This window comes from Corvus kubaryi, unplaced genomic scaffold (genome assembly GCF_017639235.1).
Source record: "Corvus kubaryi isolate FWS band 111438036 unplaced genomic scaffold, C.kubaryi_AGA036_p1.0 65230, whole genome shotgun sequence".
NCBI lineage: Eukaryota > Metazoa > Chordata > Aves > Passeriformes > Corvidae > Corvus > Corvus kubaryi.
Genome location: NW_024581854.1, coordinates 43,007 through 65,024, shown reverse-complemented (window position 1 = coordinate 65,024; position 22,018 = coordinate 43,007). Strand labels below are relative to the sequence as shown.

Genomic DNA, 22,018 nt, shown 5'->3' with positions numbered 1-22,018 from the left:
AATCTAAGCCTACTCTCTTTCAGTTTGAAGCCATTCCCCCTGGTCCTGTTACTACACGTGAACAATCCCCCTCCATCTTTCTTGCAGGTTCCCTTCAGGCACTGGAAGGACAAGAAGGGAACCCTGTGTCCGCTTGGCCCTGTTCTGCCTGTCTGAGGTTCCGGGCTTTTCCTCGAGGCCCAGGCCCTGCAATCCCAACGCGTTTCCAAGGCGTTCCCCTCCGGCCCCTCGCGCTCCCCTCAGGCTCCCGCGCGGCGCCTGCGCGCGCCTGCGCACAGCCCGCGGGCGCGCGGCGGGCGCGACCCCGCCATGGCGGCCTGGACGTGCTGCCGGGTGGCCGCCGTGTCCTGCCTGGTGCTCTGCGTCTCCCTCCTCCTGCCGCGCACCTTCCTGCCCCGGGCCGGCGGCAGGCAGGAGCCCGGCGCCGCGCCGCCCGAGGGTAAGAGGCCGCTCCTCGCCACCGCCCCCCCTTGTCCCTCCCCGGCCCGTCACGGCGCGGTCCCGCTCGGGCAGCGTCTCGGGGTGAGGCCGGGGCGGGCGGGCTGTGGGGGCTCCGTGAGGGGCCGGGGCCGCACGCAGGGAGCTCCGCCGCCTGGTATGGAAACATAGCCTAGTTCCCCCTTCCCGCGTCACTCCCCCGCGCTCCTCCCTTAGCGACGTGTGGAGTGGCGGAGGATCCATCCGTGGTTACCGCTGTGATCTACTTTCTTTTTTTTTTTAAATAATTTAAAATCTTCCAGTGTTCATTTTATTTATGTGTGGGGTATTAAAGCTTCCGAAAAGTGACATGCTCATTCCGCTTATTTTGTTTGTTCTGTTTTTCTTGGCAACACATCCCTTCATTATTTTGTTATTTTCTGTACGGAATGCTTTTGTTGTTGCATATGAAATAAAAATTCATTTGAATCGCCTTCATTGTTCCGTTTCCTACGCCAGCGTTTTAAACTTTTGTTTTCATGCACCCGATTCTCATAATGTTGTGGGCACGTGATGGCTCATTTTAGGCTCATGTCCTGTCCGTGCAGCCTCCCAGCTGTGTCCTTCCTGCCTGCCCTCCCACTCTGCATGTCCTCTCTTAAGGAATGGGTTCATACAAGCATCTCCCATCCTTTTTATGCCCATTGCCTTTTACTGTAGGGCTTTTTTTCCCCCAAGGCACTTCACAAAAGTACCAAGTCTTGGTAGAGAAGGAGTTTTGCCCAGGGCTGCCTGCACGCTAGAGGTGAGGCTGGTGGAAGCACAGAGAGCTTACAGGTTCTTCTGGATGTTGTCCCACAGGAACTCGTGTTCAGTGACTGTGTTTTGTGCATCCCTCCAACAGCCTGCTTCTCCCATGTCTGCACACTTCAGTGACATGGATTTCATTTAGTATTTCATTTCAAGGTTTTCTGAGGACGTTCAGGCTGAAGTCACTGCTAAAACGATGTTACGTTGAAGCCAAATATAGGATTTCCATGCCACAACAGCACTTTCATGGTTACCATGTGTATTTTTGGTCTTTAAGAACTTGAAAATACCTTGGTCAGCACTGTAGATCTACAGGTTTATAGTTCCATTGCAGAATGTCCTCACACTGAAAACCTGAAATGGAGCTGAGTTTTTGGCAGCACATCAAGAGCAGTACTGTGAGGGCGCCGTGCAGGGCCCCATAAAGGCCCAGCAGCCATCTGGGATGGGAGCAGATGTCGTGGGAGGCGGTACCTGGCTCCCCATTAGCTCTGCCCCTGCTCAGCTCCCAGCTGATCGCACAGTGGTACAGGACGATGGAATTTCACACACTTTTCCCACAGCAGTGCAGGCCTTGGCAGTTGTCAGTTAGTGTTGTGGTGCTCCTCTCTTTGGCTGCAGGTTGATCTGACAGAGAAACTAGCTTGAAAAAACCCAGCAACAAATTTGTGTCCCGGTTATTTTCAGTGCCGTCTGGCTAATGAGTGATGCTTGTACCTGTTGTAGCACAGCTGGCCTTGAGCAGTGCTGTGATAGGGTGTCTAATCACCGCTGCAGTTAAATGCTTAAAATAGGGAGCATTTCTCTTTCCATGCTCAGTATTATAAATATTTTCCATCATTCTTGCAGAGATCACAGGACAGCACAGATCAGTGTGTGCCTGGTGCAGCACGAGCCCCCAGCGCTGCTTCCCTGTTGGACTGCAGCACCTGTCTTTGGCTGAGGATGTAACAACTCTCCTCAGCTGATCAGTTCCAGATGAGAGTTTATAGTCCGTATTTTTAGCTTGATAGCAAGGATTTCATTACACCTGCTCTGTAGACCAAAATTTATTTCACCTGAAGTTATTTATATATGAGCTGCTCAATTCATATCTCTGTCATAGTCATCCTCTTCGGTGCACTGATTACTGCAGTTACCTGACAGGAGTTTCAGGGGCTTGAGGTAATCATGTCATTCTTGAAGTTAATAAAGTGCTTATTGTAGTCTTGGGGGCAAAATGTCTCTGAATAAAACATGCTTGAAGTTTAGTACCATTTGTTAGAACTCAATGTTACCAGAAGGCTTTTTATCGAAACAGGCTTTAAGCATGGAAATGGCACTTTCTCTAATAAAGCCATTTTCAGATGTCTCTTTTAGGGAAATGGTGACCACAGAACTATAGAAGTTAATATTATCTTCCAGGCAGGAATGCTGTTCTTTTTCACAGTAATAATTTCAAGTATATGACAAAGCTTACTTAACGAACTTACTGTGTTTGTATCACATTCCTTGCTGACTTCATAGACAGGCATTAAAAGGTTTATCTTTTGTTAAAGAGGAACAAAAAGGGGACCTACTTGCCGTTTAAAAGGTACATTTTAAGTCTAGTGTTCATAAATACATGCCACGCATTTTGTAAAGCTACTCTCTAAGCTGGCAGTTTCAGAAAAACCTTACAGCTCCATGGCAGTAGCAAGCTCTGCATTCTTGTGAACAATCAAGTTTCATCAGCTTTACAAAAAAAAATATATGGCACTTCAGGTAACCCCTCTGCTCAGCTTCAATTTGTGCAATGCACACATCAGTTGCCTGCTGGTGTCTTGAAGAAAATGAAGATTTTTCCTCCAGACCCTTCACCATGCTCGTGGCCCTCCTTTGGGCACTCTCTAATAGCATAATGTCTTTTTTATATTGTGGTGCATAAAACTGAGCTGGTAGTGTTAGAAAAGGGATAAGTGCTTGGGCTTTCTGTGGGCAGACGTGTTGGAGAAATTAGGGGGTGGAGAATAGCAGTAAAATATAGTGTATATGGTAAATTACATAGTGGCTTGAAAGAGAATTTGGTTAAGTGTCAAGAAAACAGTTTCTGTACAGATTATTCTAAGCTGTTACACCAAACATGCAAGAAAACCCGGAAGGATATTTTGTCTAGACAACATAAAGTTGCACCATCATGGAGTCACTGTGTCTTGCTGTGTGTTGCTGCTTGCAGCTTCAGAACTTACAGGTAACTCGTCTAATTGGACAGAGAGAGGGAGGAAATAAATAGTTTATGAAAATGCACTGCTGAGAGGGGCTAAAGATTGATTCAAGTGTCCTGAAGTGAAGGCAGCAGTATGAGTGAGTCTTTATTGGCTTCCACCAGAGGGGGAGGTCCTGCAGAGCCTACTTAGCAAAAGCTTTCCTTAGAGGACACATCTCCTTTAAATAGCAAGTCCAGCACAGCAGGGGAGAAAAATATGCAAAATTTCTGAGTTTTGGATCTCACAAAAATGAATTTCACTTCTGATTCCTATGATTATCTGAAAAAGTGGTGGTTTTATCAGGAAAATGTAAATAGCACCTAAACATCCAAAAATGTGGGACTCAGAGTAGTTTAAAGATAGGTTGGAGGACTGGAATTTACATTTCTGAGGCAGTAAGATAGTTCTGTATCCCACTGTCACATGTTTGTCTGTTCTTGGGGCTTTCTGTTTGGTTTATTATGCGTGCAGAGTAAGGGCCCTTCTGTGCTCATCAAGTGTCACTTGATTTTCTTGGTGGAGAGTGTGTTATTGTCTCCATTTGAAAATGGTTTGTTTCATCCTTGGAAATGTGGAATCTTGTTCAAGTCGAGTCACGGTGGCACCCAAATCGTTACATTTTCCATTTATGTACTGTGCATTTAAGAGCTTTGTCTGTATGTTGCTTTCAAGCTGCCTGTGCCTTCCATTTCTTGTGTAATTTGCATGGGTTCTTCACAATAAAAAACTATGGAAGATGGTATTTGTTTATTAAGGAAATAATTATAGAAGTGTAATATCAACAGGGTAGGTTTAGAAATAGGAGCCCTGAAATTCGCCTTTAAAATTATTTTGGTAATGAAATGTCTAGTGTCTGTCCCCTTGGCCTGATTATATTTAATTGAATTGAATATTTTAAAGCACAATCGAGGCCTTGTGGATAATTTAGAAAACTATTCACCTTAAATGCAGTTTCACCTTTGTCAATTATTTGCTGCTCTCTTAATATCTCTTTTTTTTTCTTCAATAAATCATATTTGCATAAGATGTTTTACAAATGTTTACCTACCCTGCTGCTTCATCCCCACCTCAGTGATACTGCTCTCTGCACGACATCACACTCGTTTCCACAGTGACCTACTGCTACAGGGCATTGCTGCTAGAGCAGGGGGACTTTCTTGTAAATAAGATGCTTGCTTTCCATCACAGACTTTGAATAATTCACTAAAATTTAAGTGCATGATAACAGCTTCCTCGAAGTTAAGCTAATATGGGAGTGGGTTTGGTCAGTGGTGCCATACCCTGGCTGTTAACACTAAAGAACTCACGGAATGTGTGCCATCATCTGCTAAGAAAAATGTGGTTTTAATAGTGGAACTTCATGAATTATTGATAGCACATCCTAATAAGTGTTTACTGCAGTTTTCTGTGCTCAGGAATTTAGCTGCCTATGATGGTGTTTCCTAGCAAGACCAAATGTTAATTCAGTGGTTCTCCTGAAAAAGTATAAAGTCTCATAAAAGTATTTGCAGCTGTGTACTCGCAGAAGTAAAGTTAGTTCTTTTCAGTGCTGCTTCAAACCTGCTTTTCTTTTTCTTTCTGCAAGCACAGGCAGCACCATGTGTACCAGGGAGGGGGAGTTTTCCAGCTGGGATCAGGGAGTGAGCTGCAGGCCAGCCTGGCAGCCACTGGCTCTGGTGCTTCCATCAGCGCCTCTTGCCACCAGATTCCCTGGCAGAGTAACTGAGTAATTCAGCTCAGCAGCAGTCGGTGGAAGGGAGTGCAGGTGCATGTCCAAGCTGGATATGGAGATGGAAAGCAGGATGTCAACTACACAAAGGAGTAAAATAGTGAATTTCACAGCAAAATTGTTGAATCGATGGCAGCAAGAAAATGGAATCGTGCATGAGCTTACATTTATTGAGGTTCTTGCACCTTTCAGTTGCATGAAATCATCTGCAGCACTGTTTCAGGCTCTCTGCAGTCTTTCTCTAGCATCTGTACATCCATTTATGCTTGCTCTCCTTTCTTGTGTTAAATTAGCTCTGCCTAGAATGGTTAGAAACCTCTAATTTTTTTTCCCTATAATATGCCAAAGATAATGTGTCCTGGGCTATATTCAATCTCCTTTCTTACATTACTTTACCTTAGACATTTTAAGGAGAACAGCTTGAGGTAACACCACTTTTCTTAATCTTTCATTACTGGCTTGGTAAAATCAGATAAAATACTATTTCTTATGGCAATAGCCAAAAGTCTCTGCTGGGCAAACACTGCAGTCGTGTGTCAGTGTGTTAAGTGGATAATGATTTAGACATAAATACATTTACACATTAATATGCCTTTGGGCAATATTGAAAGATCAGGCTCACAGTGGAAAAATGATATGTTTTAGGGGGGCTTTGAGGAGAGAAACAAGCAGGAATTTGGCATTTCATCCTGCTGGAGATGCTGATCCATCAGCTATTTGGACAAGAATATGCCTGTTAAAGTCCATGTTTTGTTAACTGCCCTGCCAGCTCTTCCTCTGCTTAAAATCAAGAGATTTTAATTGTGTGATTCTACTCTTAATGGTGTAGGAATAAAATTGCTAGGAGTAAATGGCTTTAAGTAAAACCTGACTCTCAGCACTGCACATCACAAGAGACTGAGGACTGAGTTTACAGATTTAGTCCAACAAGTTACTTATTCAGCAGTGGTGGTGAATTTACAAGCAGAGAAAAGAGGTCACTTGCACCTGCTGCAGGTTTATGCTGCACGTAAAAGGGTGCAAAGTACCTGGAGGGAAATGATCATTGTGGGTTTTTTTTTTTCAGGGAAGCTTGGTCGCTTTCCTCCGAGGATGCATTCCCACGCCATTCCCGACAGCCGAGCTGTTCCTCATTTTCCAAGGTCTCACCTTACTGAAGCAGTTGCCAAAGCCAAGGCAGGTGGAGGTGGTAGTGGAAGCACTGGTGGAACTGGGAGAGGTCTTGTGGGACAGATTATCCCTATATATGGATTTGGCATCTTCTTATATATCCTGTACATTTTATTTAAGGTAAGACCAACATAAAGTGAAAAGTCACTTTGGGAAAAAAAAATGATGCTCTCATTTCAGTACCTTGTTCCATTTCAGCTCTGCTCAAAAAAATGCTTATGCTGGACCTTTGCCTGGTGGTCAAAAGATTGGCATATCCTGTGAGTTTTGCTGTTGCAAAGACTGTAGCTAAGAATGCAGAGAAGGATTTCTCTGATCCTGCATTGGCCTCTGACCTCTTACAGTTTTTTAAAGGATTTTTTTTTCCCTGGGAAAATGTGCATATCTAGAGCAATGTTAGATTAATTTTGGACATAAGCATGGTATTCTTTTCCCTGTTTTAAGTGGCTACATATTATATGTGCTGTATATGTCACATGTTGTCATTTGTTCCAAGAGTCTTACAGGAGTTTTCAGCTGGCAAAATCTCCCGGCATCTGTCATGGTTTTGCAGCTGGGTGTGCTTTTCTGGGGCTGCCTTCTGGCATACTTCAGTTTTCTGTATTTTTTTCCATTGCCTCTGGGGCTTACCTATTACTATTGTTGTAACTCATAGAAGGGCCATGTTTTCTTCCTCATCAGCTGGCTTCCAAGGGAAGAACCACTCCTGCAGAGCGGAAATGCCCTACTGCTACACCTGGGAACATGAAGAGGAAAATCAGTGAGTGTGACTCTGAGTTGTATCTGTGCACCTGTTGACACTGTAAGGGGCCAACAGGGTTCTTCAAGTTCTGGGTGCACTGTAAAAAAACTGATGTTCTCTCCCCCAAAAAACCCGCATGATCTTCTGTGTTGGAATGAGCAAGAGTTAAAAAGACTACTGCTGTCACTTTCTCATCTCATTCAGCCAGTGAGGCTGTGATAGCAGCCTGATCCCAAGCCCCTCTGGAAGGAATGGCTATTCATGAGGTTTGCTGAATTAACTGCACGGATTTGCTGAAAAGCTGTGTCGCTGATGATTAAAAATGGATAATAGGATGTCCAGCTGTAATTATTCTATAATCCCTAATAGTCTAGTAAGAGCATAGAAAGATACCATAAAAGCTAGTTTCAGTTTTTTGAATTGGTGAATTCTTAGCCATCATCAGGCGCTTCCCTAATTTGTCCTTTTCTTTGTTCTGCAATGCACAGTTCTCATGCATGCAATAAAGAGAGCAAATAATATTCTGAAATGTTAATTTGATTTTACCTAAACATTGGTGAGATAGATTCAAGTATTTATAGGCACTTATTAGATAAATTAATAAGCTTATTACTGAGGATTGGAAGAGTAGTTACCATTACAGCGTTTAAATGTGTTGTGTTTAGCTGGCTAAACTGTAATAGGAAAGAAAAGTACTTAGGGCTTTATAGAAAGCGGTAGCAGGAAGGTAATTCTCTTAACATAGCTGCAATTATCTTGACATTAATGCACGTATTAGGAATACCTAATGTACTTAGTGCTGTAGATTGTGTCTCCAGTGCACTTGTACTGCATTGTGCCTGGCAATTTTGGGCAATATATTAGCAATGGTAATTGTATTTTTTTCTCTGATGCTTGGTAAGAGAAAGTAACTTTGCAGTAAGTTAATTTTGCCATCATTATATCCCAAGGAACTAACGGTGAAAATTATTGTGCCTTTTTCTAGAGCTCCTAATTTATATTCCTAAAGCATTCATGGCAAGCTGTAGCAGAGCAGGGCACTGGTCACTGCATTAGGAACCTGGAGACTGAGTCACCACTTACATAGTGACCTGGAGGAAGTAACTTCCTTTCTCTTTGCCAGTTTCCCTTCCTCTTCCTTTAAAGTCTCAGACATGCAAAATAATGACATCAGTGTTGCATTAAGTAATGACGAGCTGTGAAGAATAGAGATCTTTCTAAAAACAGGATGTTTGTGGATGGATTTCTCCATTCCTACTGCGGTGAAGTTCCATTGTGCCTTTGTGCTGCTCAAATGGGTGTGCCTGAAGCAGCTGAATATTTCATTCACCCAGGCTGGTTTCATTTTGTCCTGCAGAGGGGAGCAATGGAGTCTCAGCTGCAGGATTTTGAGCACGAGCTACAGAAGCCCAACAAGGAGTTCAAGCATTCTTTTTGGCGTCCGTGCTGCTGCATCTTGACTGTCAATGCTTTCAAAAAGCCAGTTTGGGTGTTCCTGCATTGTGTCTGCTATTGTACTGTGGCCACAATAGTCTGGCCACATTTTCAAAGAAAGGTGCAAGCACAGCTTTGCTCCCCAGGCGGACACTGTTAATCATCCCAGCGAGCCTGGCACACCTGGGCAGGGCTGGATTCAAGCCATCAAGCCCATGAACTTCATTCTCTTTGAGAAAGAAGTGGCTTCTCAAACCTTGGACTCATTGGAAAATGTTCAAATGACCTTTTGTTTCTGCTTCCAATGTCTTAAGAGGGAAATTCCATGTGAACTAATTCTGCAGGAGACAGGAAAAAACCAACCAACCAAACAAACACACAAAAGCCCCCATGGTATTTTCTTTTCTTAAACTGTAATCTCCAGGGCATTTCCAGTGGCCCACTCACTCTGCTTATTGGGAGATAGCTTGGGAACATTTGAAAGAAGGTTCTTTCTGTGTGTCCTATCACCATTGCTAATATTCTTCACCTTCTTAGGCCAGGAAAAGTAGGTAGAACTCCCTCAGCTGAATGTTTCAGTTTCCTCACAGCCAGTTTGGTTTGGTACAGCATTTGCTACCTGTGATAATGGGACAGGGATACATTTTCAAAGCTCCTACTGAGAGATCTTGGGATTTTTTTTTGTTTGTTTGTTTTACAGCTGACTATGAACTCACTCAGCTCCAGGAAAGACTGAGAGAGACAGAAGAAGCTATGGAAAAATTAATCAACAGAGTAGGACCTATGTATGACAGGTGTGTTTCAAATTACAGCATTTTAAGAAGAGATTCTACTCTGATTAGAAATTAACCTTTCTTGCATTCTCTGTATTAAAATAGCATTTTTGTTGCTACTTCAAATTACAGAAGTTTGATTTTACACATCACAATTCTTGTTCTGCAGTTTTTCTCTTTTCAGCATCTATATATAAAATAAATAATTTTTTCCAACTTCATTTTCCTTGAGCAGAAAAGCAACTATCCCTATTTCCCCCCTTTGTACAGAGTGTTATTTGGAAGAAAATGACAGGTATGTGTAAACAGAAGATAAACCATCTACATTTAAAGTACATAAAACAACCTGTTTTATGTGACCAAAGTAATATCTTGAATCATTCTTTTCCAGTTCTATGGATTATTTTCCTAAATTGAAATTCTGTTATAATCTATGTCAATTCCTGTTAGAATAACCATAAAATATTTCTTTAAGGCAGAATTGCATGATAATCTGATTACATAACTTAGTTCCACCCTGTGAGCAGTAAATTCATGCATTTGCTTCTAAGTCTAAAAGACAAAGGGTTGCAAAATTGGCATTCAAAATTTTATTATGTTTATGAATGTTTCCTACAAATCTGATATCACCAGTCTACGTTACAAAGAAGCACTGGGAACACGTCTATGTTTTGCATAAGGAGTAAAAAGAACAGATCAATAGGACACTGCACAACTGCAGTGTTTGAAAACTGAAATACCATAAATATGAAGGTGAGGTTTGCAAAAAACAAGAGCTGCTGTGGTTGTAAATCATGTTAACTTTGTCTGGATCAGCCAAGTCCTGTTTCAACCCACCCTGTAGGAATTCTGTGCTGAACGTGCACATTTTGTTCATTTATGCCTCAAAGCACTTCTCTTTGAGTGTAGTTTTGCCCACTTTGTGCTGTGCCCTGTATTGTCTTGAGCAGACGAGGTGCCCAGCTTGCGGGGAGAGCCCTAAACTGCCCTGGTTTTGTTAATGGAACAGAAGGATCCTGCTTTGACTACTGCTCATCTCTGATCTGGAGAGCTGACACAATGCCCTACACGTACCTCTAAGCTGACAGAAATAGGCTTATGAGCTGCCTAGATATTGTGCTGACTCTCAGGATGGGATATTTTTTTTTTTACGGAGAAAATCGGTTTAGGGTCTCATCCAGTATTTGTTCCACTCTGTGTTATTGGCCCAAAGCCTCTATTTAGTAGAACTTCCCTTCTTTGTTCAACCAGACTATTTATATAGATGGGTCTAAAGGTCTCAGGGGAAATGAGAGTCTGAATCCAATGAAGAATTTTGTATGTTGCCTCTTTGAAGAGGAGGGGAAAAGCACCTCTTGATAGAGCAAATAGCTGTTTTCAAACACTTTGAAGCTTTCTTAATCTACTCATTAATTTCACTAATACTGGATAAATCTATTAAAATAAAACCTGTGGTTAGGAAGTGTAGTTAGACCAGAGTACTGAGCTAGGCTTATTCAATCTGGATATTGATAGATTTAAATAAAAAAGAAGGAGTAAGAGAGTAAAAATGACCTGAGCTTCATTTATTGATACACAGTTAAACAGAAACCCTTACACAGAAAAGTCAGAGACAGAAATCACTGGTATCAAGTCTAAAATGATGCTGGAAGACCCCAGGTGAGACCATGGCCCCTTACACCAGGTATGGCAAAGCAACAGCCAGCTGGACAAGTGGAGCTTTAGTGACCAAAGGTCATATTCTGCACTGTCACAAAACCTGATGTGGCACCATAACACACAGTGCTTGTCAGAGTGCTGAGGGCTGGGCTCGTGCCTCAGTGTCCTCTCACTGTACCTCAGGAGCATTCTCCCAGCTGAACTGCTCCCGAATTCATCCTGGATTTCTCCTGCAGCAGATTCTTAGAATCCAAAGACATTCTAGTCTTGGAAATTTTCTTCAAAAAAATTTCTTCTGAAATCTGGATGAATTTGAAAGGATTGTTTATTCTCAGAGAATGCTATACCACAGAAAGCAGTCCTGTTTCAAAGGAATAATACAACTGTGCTGTGTGATTTTATTCTGCTTTCTTTTGTAGCAAGCATACATGTTGTTTTCTTGCTATGACTTATCCTGCTCCATTTCTTTGCCTTTCAAATTCATTTGAGTGAAGTGAGGCTGGAAGACCTCTCAATACTATGAGCTGGTTTTCTCAGATGGGATAGCCACTGTTACCCAGCCCTGTGTTACAGAAAGTAGCAGCCAGAAACTTGGATTTGCTTTTTGTTTTAAAGGAGGCTTGAAGACCAACCTCCAAACCAGCTGAGGAGACCTCCTTCCAAACTAGCACACCAGCTGGAATTGCTACACCTTTAAGTAGACAAACACCCTTCCAGAAATGCAAAACTATCAAAAAGTACAAGTACAGATACTTCTAATGAGGCCTAGCATGTTGTAGGAAGAGGCAAGGTAAAGAAAGCAACAGGAAGAAAGAACTGCCTGGCCAGGTCCTCAAAAACGTAACCAAAATTTTCTATTCCTGGTATTTAGGTAAGAGGTAGAAATAATGCAGCTCACTTACCTGTTTTTAAAGTCCTGTTTACCACGCTGTCAACTGGAAAAACTTTCCTTTTTATCATAAGCTGAGCAAAGATGATACGGAAGAGTGAGAGGCTCCATAAGGTGCCAGTTTTTGGGATGTAGCTGCATATTAATAGTAATTATTTTAAGATCATGAAACTAAAAAAATACCAGTTAACATGTCTGAGGTGCCATTTTAGATTATTTTCCCTGCAGTCATGATGGCTCTTTAGAAAATGTTCTAATCTCAGGGTAAGAATAAGAAACCTTTACCTGTTAGTGAGCACTTTGGGACTCTACAAAGTGTAAGTATGGCCATTATGAAAAGTAATAGTTGTGTTGGAGCTACAAATACAGAGAGCAAAAATAATGACCTTTTCTTATGCTGTAAACCTTCTGCATCTGTTATCCTCTTAGTATTCCTAAGCGCATGATATCCTGGTAAATCTCCCTCATGCAGGCAGCCAGATTTCTTATACACTGCCAGCATCCTACAGTAAGTCATCCCAGAGGCCTTAAATGAAGTCACAATAAAACACGGCCTTTAGTTTCTCCCTCTCTGCACGGAAATTTGCCTTTTAAGGGAGGTATTTGGGGGAGGGCTCTGAAATGCAGAGGCCTTGTGTTGCAATAAGACCGTAGTGTTTTCTAATGAGGGTATCCCACATATTAGGCATTTTCCTGTATGAAATGCCACAGTGATGCAGCTGATTGATTGATCCTGTTATCTGAGCTGGCTTATCTGCTAAAGAGATAGGCCTCTCTGTCTTCATCCAAGTGATATATATTCAAATTGGGTACAGTTTTGTCTGTAAAAGGAGGATTAGTTTGGCAATGCTGTCGCAGCTTTGGTCAAAGGCTGATGAAACCATTCCTTTTTGTGGGCCTCTTAATTCACATCTCAGATTCCACATCTGCATAAGCCAGGCTTTTGGGAAGATGCTGCCTCACACATTCAGTTGTTTGTGGAAGAGATTGCCACCACAACTTGGGGGCACTCAGTGCAACCTACATGTAGTGTTGAGATATCAACTTTTCAAACTGTGGGGCAAAGTGCTCCTTGGTGGAAATGCAGAGAAGTGATGTTTTGCCTTGTGATCTCAGTGAAACAGTTTAATCTGGGTAGGTGCTAATGAAACCGGCTCCTGAGCTAAGTTCAGTTACACACACACACCTGTGTTTGCAGCTGTGCACAAAATCCAGCCCAGGATCAGCACTTCCACCACCATCACACCAACCAGCAGTAGGAAGCTAATCTTGGCTTTAACCCAGGGTGACTTTGCTGCCCTTGGTGGAGTAGCCATCGTGTCACCATCGTTCCCATATAGGCAGAGTGGCACCAGAGTACCTACCTCTTGGAGTGCTGCTCCAGTCCCAGAAGTTGGTAAGAGGAAAACCTGAAGATGGACATGGCAAGCTTATTAGAATTCAGATGACTAGAATGAGGTTCACATAGATACTGACCACCTGGAGCCAAAATGTTTCTTCATCCCTACGATTCACTGAGCAGCCTACTCAGTGAATCTGCTCTTGGAGATTATCTATCTGCTTTTCAGATCAGAGACCACCAGAGACCATCTGTCTGACCTCACATACCACCTACAGTTCAGCATTCTGTGCATGCCAGGGCCACCCTTTCCAAGTAACTGGGGGCAACAGATCCTACCTGAAACCCAGATGCAAAAGGGTGCCGGAGGAGTGGCTTGAACTGGCATTACTGCTCAAGAACAACTTAAACCTCAAGATACCATGATTCTAAACTCAGGGTGAAACAAGCACCATTGGTCAGAACCATTTTCACCCCTGGTGGCCAACAGTGTCTTCCTTATTCTGACTTACTGAGTTAGCAGACTGCAGAGCACCCCCCTCCAAACACTACTGTTTTGTCCCTAAGATTTTTAGGAGTCTTTTTTCTTTTCAGAGAAAATAACATGTAATGACAACACGATCTTATCTATTGGAAGCATTTTTGTTACAGCAACAATTGTATTACCTAAGCAGTAATAATTACTAGATTCAGCAGTGTAGAACCAGTCAAGAGTTTGCTTGGAATCTGATAAAAATCTCAGTCCTCTCCCTGTAATTCTAAAGGGCAAGTTACAGTTAAATGTAACACCTTCTTTGCATTTTTAAATCTTCCTTCCTATTTTTCCCCGCCATCTCCCCACCAGGATGCATTGTTGACTGTCTGTAATGACAGGATGATCTGTCCAACTTGCAGATTTAGTGGTCATAATGAGGGATCGTCAGAGTCTTGAGGCTAATGACTGTGAGAAATTTTGATCAGCCCCACAAGCTAGACATGTAGCACAGATTCAGAATTTCATTTCCTTATAATACTTCACACCAGGCACTGCACTCTAATTCTTACCTAACACACTTTTATAGGCAAGAAATTTCTGTAGTGCTATTTGTACCATAACTCTTTCGTGTGTGTCACTTTCATCTTGCTCTCACATTGGCTTTACCTGCCTTCCTTTAGCTGTTTAAATTCGCAGGCTTTTTGGATGAAGGGATAAATTATACCCAGGTGAAGTGCAGAGCGCAAGCAGATGTTGAGGATGGGTCACACTCCTCAATAGGTTTCTCCGGACTGTGCTGCTGACACAGACCAAACAGTTGGGTTGAAACTTTTTTCATAGCTTGTAGTAACAGTGGACTAAATTCTGGTGTCTAATATTTTCTAGCAGGACCAAAAATGTTACAACAGACCAGGAAAAAATGTTACTTCAGCAACTCAGAGAAATTACTAGAGTTATGAAAGAAGGAAAACTCATCGATGACATCTCTCCTGAGAAGGAAGCTGAGGAAGCTCCTTACATGGCAGATTGGGAAGGTAAGTGAGAGCCTTTGTTATTACCCTTACAAGAGAAATTGATTAAGGATTCCTCACAGTCCCAGATCCTTTGAAAGCATTGGTTAACTTTATCCTTCCTTTCCAGAAGCCAGTGTTCAAAACTTTGCAAGAGGTTGCTTGGCTTTTTTTTTCTCCCCCCAACCACAATAGAAAAAAATAGATTTTGAGGTATCTGGCATTTCTTTTAGTCTAAACACTGCACTGTCTGCTGCCCAAAGTGCCATATGAATATTCACATATGCTCCATGTGCTGCTGGGGCTTGGCAGCTCTAGGTTTGTATCTGTCCCTGTCTTTGCTGGGCTGGATTTCTTGAGAATCATAAAACCCCTGGCAATCAGAATCAGTATGCTATAGATAAGTTACAGTTTTCATTTTTGATTAGCCATTCTTGGTTTGCTCCAGTGTTGTAAAAGTCAACTCTGGGAACTCTGTCTTATAAAAATTATTTATTTTAATGTCCTTTCCATTCTGTGGTGTTTACCTGCTACATAAATGTGTTTTCAAGATATCTTGAGCTGCTCGCTGTCATAATTTTAAATGCAGACTTAATTTCTTGCTTTTTAAAAAGCTTTCAAAAATGATCCAAAATATAAAGCATAAACAGTGGCCCTGAACTCTGTTCATAAAGTCAAGTTTATGATGTTATTTCTAAAATAAAATGCACAAAGTCAGTGATGTATCTGACTTTTCAACTAAGTAATGCTGTTTATAGCAAGGGTTCAAACCATGCATCAGACAATCTGTAGGCAAAAAAAAAAAACCCAAAGGATTCATTTAAAGATCTAAGACACACCATTTTTACCTGTTGTTAGCCCCCACAGCTTCCAGGAAAGCTCAGCTTTCACTCCTGAAAGTCAGGGTTGATATCCTGGCTCCCTAAAAATAAGTGAATTTTTTTCATCATCTCCCAAGAAGACATGCTTTGCACATTCTTGCCATGGATTCAATATCGTGATGTGCACATGGCAGTAAAGAGCTGACACGTGCACTGGCAGTAGAAAAACCAACTGTCCTGGCCAACTTTGCATCCCCCACTGAAGTCAGGACTATTAAATGCTGGTAATACTCCAAGCTGCATATCCCTTTATTCCTAAGGTTATCCAGAAGAGACCTATCCTGTCTACGACAATTCTGATTGCTTCAAGCGCAAGCAGGACACAATCCTTGTAGATTACCCTGACCTGAGCCAGCCCTCTCCAGAAGAGCTGGCAGAAAGAATGGAGGGCATGGAAGACGAGGAGTATCCTTATGATGAAACCCTGCTAAGTGATCTCACCATGGGAATGGGTGGTCAGGATTTAATGCAGACAAAGGATGAGGTAACTCTCATCAGTGAGGAGAAGACTGACCTTCCTTGCAGCCAGAGCGCCGGGGAGTGCTGCTGTTGCTGCGATGATGATCCTGCTGTCGTAGCAGAGAATGCTGGATTCCACTCGGAGAGCTGCAGTGAAGTAGAAGAGACAAGCCAAGAGGACCTGTCTGTGGAGTCAGAAAATGAAAATGCAGCACTGGAAAAGCAAAAAGTCAGTGAGTCAGAGGAGACAGGCACACTGAGAAAGCGCAACACCAAAGTACTGGATTGATAGGGACAACAGGGGATGCTATCCAGCTGGTAAAGGTAGAGGTCATAAACTGTCATCCATGTGGTTTTTGTTCCCAGTGAAGACTTCTCTGTGTTCATCTCCTTGTACCTATTGCATTCTCGTGGTACCAGTCACATCATCTGCCTGAACTGGAAGCCCGTGCCGTCTTTCATGCACTCATCATGGGTTACCATGATGTTGCCAACAGTGCTTGGTCCTTGATTTTTGAAACCTTTTATTTTGGAGCAGATATTTGTGACTCGTTCCTTTTCCATTCTGAAGGAGCTGTCCTTGGTTTTGCCCTTTGTCGTCCCAGAGTTAGCCAAATGTCTCTTCTGACTTTTTCAAAAACATCTGCGTGCTATCAGTTAGGAGAGTTAATCAAATCCTTATATATGCATGAGTTTACTGGGATGCTGAAGGACAAAATATGCCTTCTTTCTCTTAGCTGAATGTTAACTGGTCGGCAGAGCAGGTCATAGTCACACACGTGACTCTCTCAACTCTGTCACTGCTCTCTACACTTGAGAAACTGCTGTCACTACAATCCACAAAGCTCCTATGCTACCCCACAGCCCCTTTCCCAGCTATTCCGTGTTGTTGGAGTGGTAGTCTAATCCATGTTGTGTTACTTGTGTGAGCAAGACTGAAGCTCTGTGAGTTGTGCTTTAACTTTGCCTTAGCTGTGGTGAAATTCCCAGATGACTGCAGGAAGTGGACCACAACATGTGAGAGCACTAAAAATATCCCTAGAGACTAAAACCAAAAAACTGGTGTTAAGGTTTGTCTGTAAAGGAGAGAACAGCGTGAGGGGAACGCTCAGACTGAAGGTAGCAGGTAGGCTTTTCCTTCTTCCTGGAAACCTGCAGGCTTTTTATGCTCCTGGAATGTTGTTGGCACCGTCTTGTTGAGGCAACCCCAGGTAAGGGATGAGGAGGGTGCTGGAGCCAAGGGCTCCTGAGAGGAGGTGGTCGGTGGTCCCTGTGCCCAAGGGACAGCCTTCCTTGTACAAGCAGCATGGCAGGCAGGATGGGCCCCAGGAAAGGGGCCCTCAGCCCCCATGACCCTCCTCCTTGTCCTGTATCTGGGCATTTCTCAGGCCACAGGCCCACATAACCCCATGTATTGGGCCACACTCCATGGCCCAGCCACACTGGCTGTTTGTGATGTCACCAGTCCCTGAGTGCCCCAGCACTACAGAAGCAGGGCCCTCTGCAGCTGCTCCCCTCCCCACCCAGCTCCGAGGCCCTTGATGAATGTCTGGAAGGAAGAACAGCCGGAGCAGCGAGGCGGGTGGCAGCCCACCTTTGTAAGGGACGGCAGCTCGGCCCCTTCCAGTGATGGCCGAAGAGGAAGGCATGTGCCAGGAGGAGGCTGAGGAGACAGTGGAAGAGGAGGAACACAACCACCCCTCTGCCATGAGTGGCACCACCTTCAGTTCCCTGGTCATGGCCATGCAGAGCTTGGCTCTGTGCCCACCAGGGAACGCTGTGCAGCCCAGGGACATCAGCCTGCCAGGGAGCAGCCGGAGCAGTGAGCTGGCTGGCCGCCCACCCTTGCCTGGGACAGCACAGAGACACATCCGGCAGTGGCCAAACAGGGAGTCGCTTTCCCTGGGCCTGAGAAATGGCAATCGACAGTGCAGGAGGAGGAGGAGGGGGAGGACGAGAAGGAGGAGGAGGAGCATCAGCCCTTGCACCATGAGAGCCATTGCCAACATGGAAGGGACAATATCCTGCGCTTGCCTCCAGGAATTCTGGCGGCTCAAAATCCGCGCCTGCACGACTGAAAAATAAGCAACAAGACAAGGATGAAAACGCCGTCATCCTCCTTATTTGGTACTTTGGTGACAGCATCTGTGCTCCCGTGACCCCTTAAGTAGGAGCATGTTTTAGAAACTTTAGAAACTTTCCTTTTTAGAAGCTTTCATGCCCACATCCTGCTTTGCTGGTGCCACCTTACATGCTGGGGTTTTTTAGGCTGTAACATCAACAATTTGAGACTAGGTTTTTTAAACAGTAAAATGATCATAATGAAGGTATGGAGCCCTAGGAATTTCTTCTTTGCAAATGTGCTAGGTAATATTAATGGAGTCCCAGCCTCCACATGGGGCCTGTCCTGCTGGCTCACCTGCTCCATCTCCCAGCATCAACAATTGTTTTGTTGATTGCCATGCATGATACGAGCCCTTCCTTCCTATCTCCTACCCCCACCCTTCCTGGATCTCCTCTGCTCTGAGCCAGAGGGAAAGGACATGAACTGACTTGGTTTCCACCAGGCTGCTGTACTGAGGCGACAGGAGTTGTCCCCAAGAGGGCCACTGAGGTTCCTGGGGTCTGGAGGTGGGGTTATTTCAGTCTGAGGACAACAACATTCCCTGATGGAGAGTGAAGCCAGCCTTGCATGACGAATATTAGCAGACCAAGGCAAGAATGTAGACAGCTGTGTCCTTGGAGAAGCAGCAGATGCCAGTTCAGCCAGGAAGAAGTGCTGGCCTTCACATGGAGGTCCCTTCTAGCTGCTTCATAAGAAATTCCTTTCAATGTTGGGAAATAAATTTTAAAAAAACAAACCAATAAACCAAAAAAATAACAACAAAAATTCTTTCTTCCTCTCTTTTTTGGGATTTTGGGGAGTGCTTATGGTTTCTTCTGTCCCCTCTTGGTCTCCACAGCCCAGGAAAGATACTGATGTGTGGGGTATGGGCCAGCCCAGGCCTTGGAGATGGTGAGGAGTTGGGGCCCACAGCACACAAGGGCAGGCTGTGGGAGCTGCCTCTGATCATGAGGGTGGAGAAGCACTGGAGCAGGTGGCCCAGAGAACGTGTGGATGCCCCATCCCTGTAAACATTCTAGGTCAGGTTGGTTGGGGCTTTGACCAATCTGGTCTAGTGTCAGCCGCACCCCAGTGTTCAGCCAAGCCCTTAAATCATTCCCCAGTAATCCCAAGGAAATGGTAGGAGATGTGCTGGTGACCTTGAAGAGCTCCTGTGGATATGGGCACAGCGCAGTGTGAGACTGACCCTTCCCCTGGATTGTCACAGGCTCGTGAATGCTCGCTGGGTGTCACCACAACCGTGACGAGGCACAAACCCAGGAGCACAGGGCAGGCATCCCACTGCATCTACACCCACCACGGGGCTCTGGGACACTCTGCTTTAATGAAATAAATTGGATTCCCCTGGTCTGCACCAGCTCTAAGCCAGGCTGGGCACCACAAGGTGGGGTGCTGGCCTGGGGCCACCCCCACAGAACTGCTCACATCTGGCCCTCGGTGCTGGGGTGGGGGAGATGCCCATGGCAATGCCACCCACCACAGCTGGGGCAGCCCATGGGACGGGCCTGTGCCACATCCAGAGTCACCACCCAGCCCCGTTTCGTGTCCCAGCCCAATGAACCCAGCCCTCAGAAGCAGCCTGGAGCCCCGATTAGGGGTCTGGCCTCACCACTGTTGTTCCAATGCGCCAGGTGCAATCGTTCCAAACGTACCAATAATCCACATCGCTGCAGGAAAGTGAACTTCTGCTCATCAGGAGCTCCTCGTGCTGGCCATTGCTCTGCCAAGCTGCCACTCCAGGTGGGAGCTGCCCAATCCCCTTGGCACAGCGTTACTGTGTGCTCTTGGAATACCTGTTTCGTACCAGACGTTTTCTCCCAGGTTTGCAAAACCTCAGCCAAGGGGTCCCCTTTTCAATTCCAGATCTATTTCCAATTGTTTCAAGCACTAAGAATAACGTGAACCCCCCTTTTTACATGAAAAACAAGGAGCTGAACTCCCCTTTTACCTGTGCCTTGCAAGGACTCTAATCCCTTGCACCTTAGGAGTTATTAGGGCTCCTTTTAACACCTGTGACAGAGCTAAAGGCTTCAGATTTCTTTGCAGCACTGACAGGAGAGAATGATACCAATGCAGGTTGGTTGGGTGGCGTCAGAGAGCCTCAAGAGCTCAGCCCTGAGGTGTCGATGGCCTTGGCAGCCCGTCCCCAGGGACCAGTAAGTGCTCTCTGAATGTAGCCAGCCATGCCTCGTGCAGCAGCTCACCAGCAGCCTTCAAATGGGGATTCCTCTGGTTTATATAACATTTCCTTTTCTCTCTTTGCCTCAGCTTTACCCCCTCTGAAACAGAAATGTCATTTTAGAAAAGGACCATCACATGTGTGTCCAGGTTTATTAACTGCTCCCTTCTAATAGAGATCACTCATAATTTGAAGTAGAGTTTACCTGAACAAAATTAGGATTCTCTGAGAACTGCTATTAAGTGAATCAAAATCAGAGGTCAGAACATCAGCAAAGCTGGGAATTTGAGACAAAGCCATAGAAGCTCAGGTAGATGCCCACTGGAAGAAGTCAGGCTGATTAAAAGCATGTGCTCCTTTACTTGTGATGTTTCCCACCTGGCAAATGAAATGGCTGTGCTTTTTGTTAAAGCTAAAAGAAACAGCACATGTTGTTAAATGAAATATTATGATAAAATTAGATTTTAAAACCCACAAATGGGCTTTGAGAATCATTACAGATCGTTTTGGGCATTCCATGGCATCAGGAAAAAAGCAGAAAGTAAGATCACTGCTGGCCCCAAAAATGCTCTAAAGAACTTTAGTTATCAAATAGTAGTTGGGAAACAAATAAATATCTAAGAAGTTTATGACCTAACTCTTTCCCTTAGCAATTAGTGTCTATATGTTGGATTTTAAATTTTCCAGCTATAAGAAAATTATGCTTACCTTTGAGAACACTGAACAATGCAGTGCAGTAATCTTCTATTTAAATTGTATTTACTTGCACATCCTAATAAAAATACTGTTTCTAACCTCATGTATCACAAACACTGGAGAAGAGAACCCAGGTAAGAGTTAGAAAACCATCTACATTTCAATGGTTTTAACTGGCCACGTATTTCAAAGCAAATGAATGCAACACCAGATCAGAGAGACTGAGGGTCCCAAACACAGCTGGAAAGGTTGGTCTGGTCAAGTGATTTTTCTCAGCTTTGGAGCTTCACCAGTTTTTTGGGGGGCACAGATTCCTAAAGAGCAAATAGACACCTCTCCTTTTTCTTGTGATTTTCCCGGGATGGCTCAGATACTGCTCAGAGACCACTCCTCCTCTCTGTTGTGATCAAACACCTGCCCAAGTGCAAGATTACCCAAAGTATATTGTTCCTGACAGAGGAAATGGTGAAAAATACAGCTCGAACGGTACTGGAAACTCCTTATGTTAAATAACTCCATAGTCAGTGGAAGTAATTTATTGAGGTGTTTCTGACCTTGGGTAGGGAAAGACATTGTTGTTTCAAACAAATTAAGTTTAATATTTCTGCACAGTGTTCTGTATTCACAAACACTGGAGCCTCTATGACATACACCAGGTAAATTATGTGAGAATACAAAAATCAGTCATTGCACATACTGGTAAATAAACACATTTACTCCAGAATACCAAAGAGTTTCTTTAAAAAATTTAATTTGTAAAAGCACATTCTTGCAGGTTTATCTAAAACTCTCTAAAGGTCTGAACAAAAAGGAGATGCCTGACTACTCGAAACAGGCCACGACAGTCTTGTGTGCAAACAAGCCTGACATGTTACTGCTATGGTGAAAAAACACGTCAGGTTAAATGTCAGTTCTCATGATTAGGTCATTTTTTGTCAATTTTGATATATTCCATTCTTTAAACCCCATATAATAGAAAGAAAATATAGACCATAACATATCCAAA

General features: G+C 43.9%; 1 protein-coding gene across 1 annotated transcript; it reads left to right on the top strand.

Moving 5' to 3' along the window:
* The first annotated feature begins 277 nt into the window (after positions 1–277).
* Positions 278–18,902, top strand: LOC121673131 (protein RIC-3-like). The gene is made up of 6 exons (XM_042046201.1): positions 278–439; positions 6,248–6,471; positions 7,033–7,111; positions 9,228–9,321; positions 14,548–14,696; positions 15,814–18,902. Exons 1-6 carry the CDS (start codon positions 310–312, stop codon positions 16,299–16,301), a joined length of 1,164 nt encoding a protein of 387 aa, XP_041902135.1. The 5' UTR covers positions 278–309; the 3' UTR covers positions 16,302–18,902.
* Positions 18,903–22,018: the final 3,116 nt, after the last annotated feature.

Bases quoted from the DNA above. Each gene is read 5' to 3' on its own strand.
- LOC121673131 (XM_042046201.1), top strand. From the start codon at position 310: ATGGCGGCCTGGACGTGCTGCCGGGTGGCCGCCGTGTCCTGCCTGGTG. The intron at 6,472-7,032 runs GTAAGACCAACA...CTTCCTCATCAG, and splicing joins TCCTGTACATTTTATTTAAG to CTGGCTTCCAAGGGAAGAAC. The intron at 9,322-14,547 runs GTGTGTTTCAAA...AATATTTTCTAG, and splicing joins GTAGGACCTATGTATGACAG to CAGGACCAAAAATGTTACAA.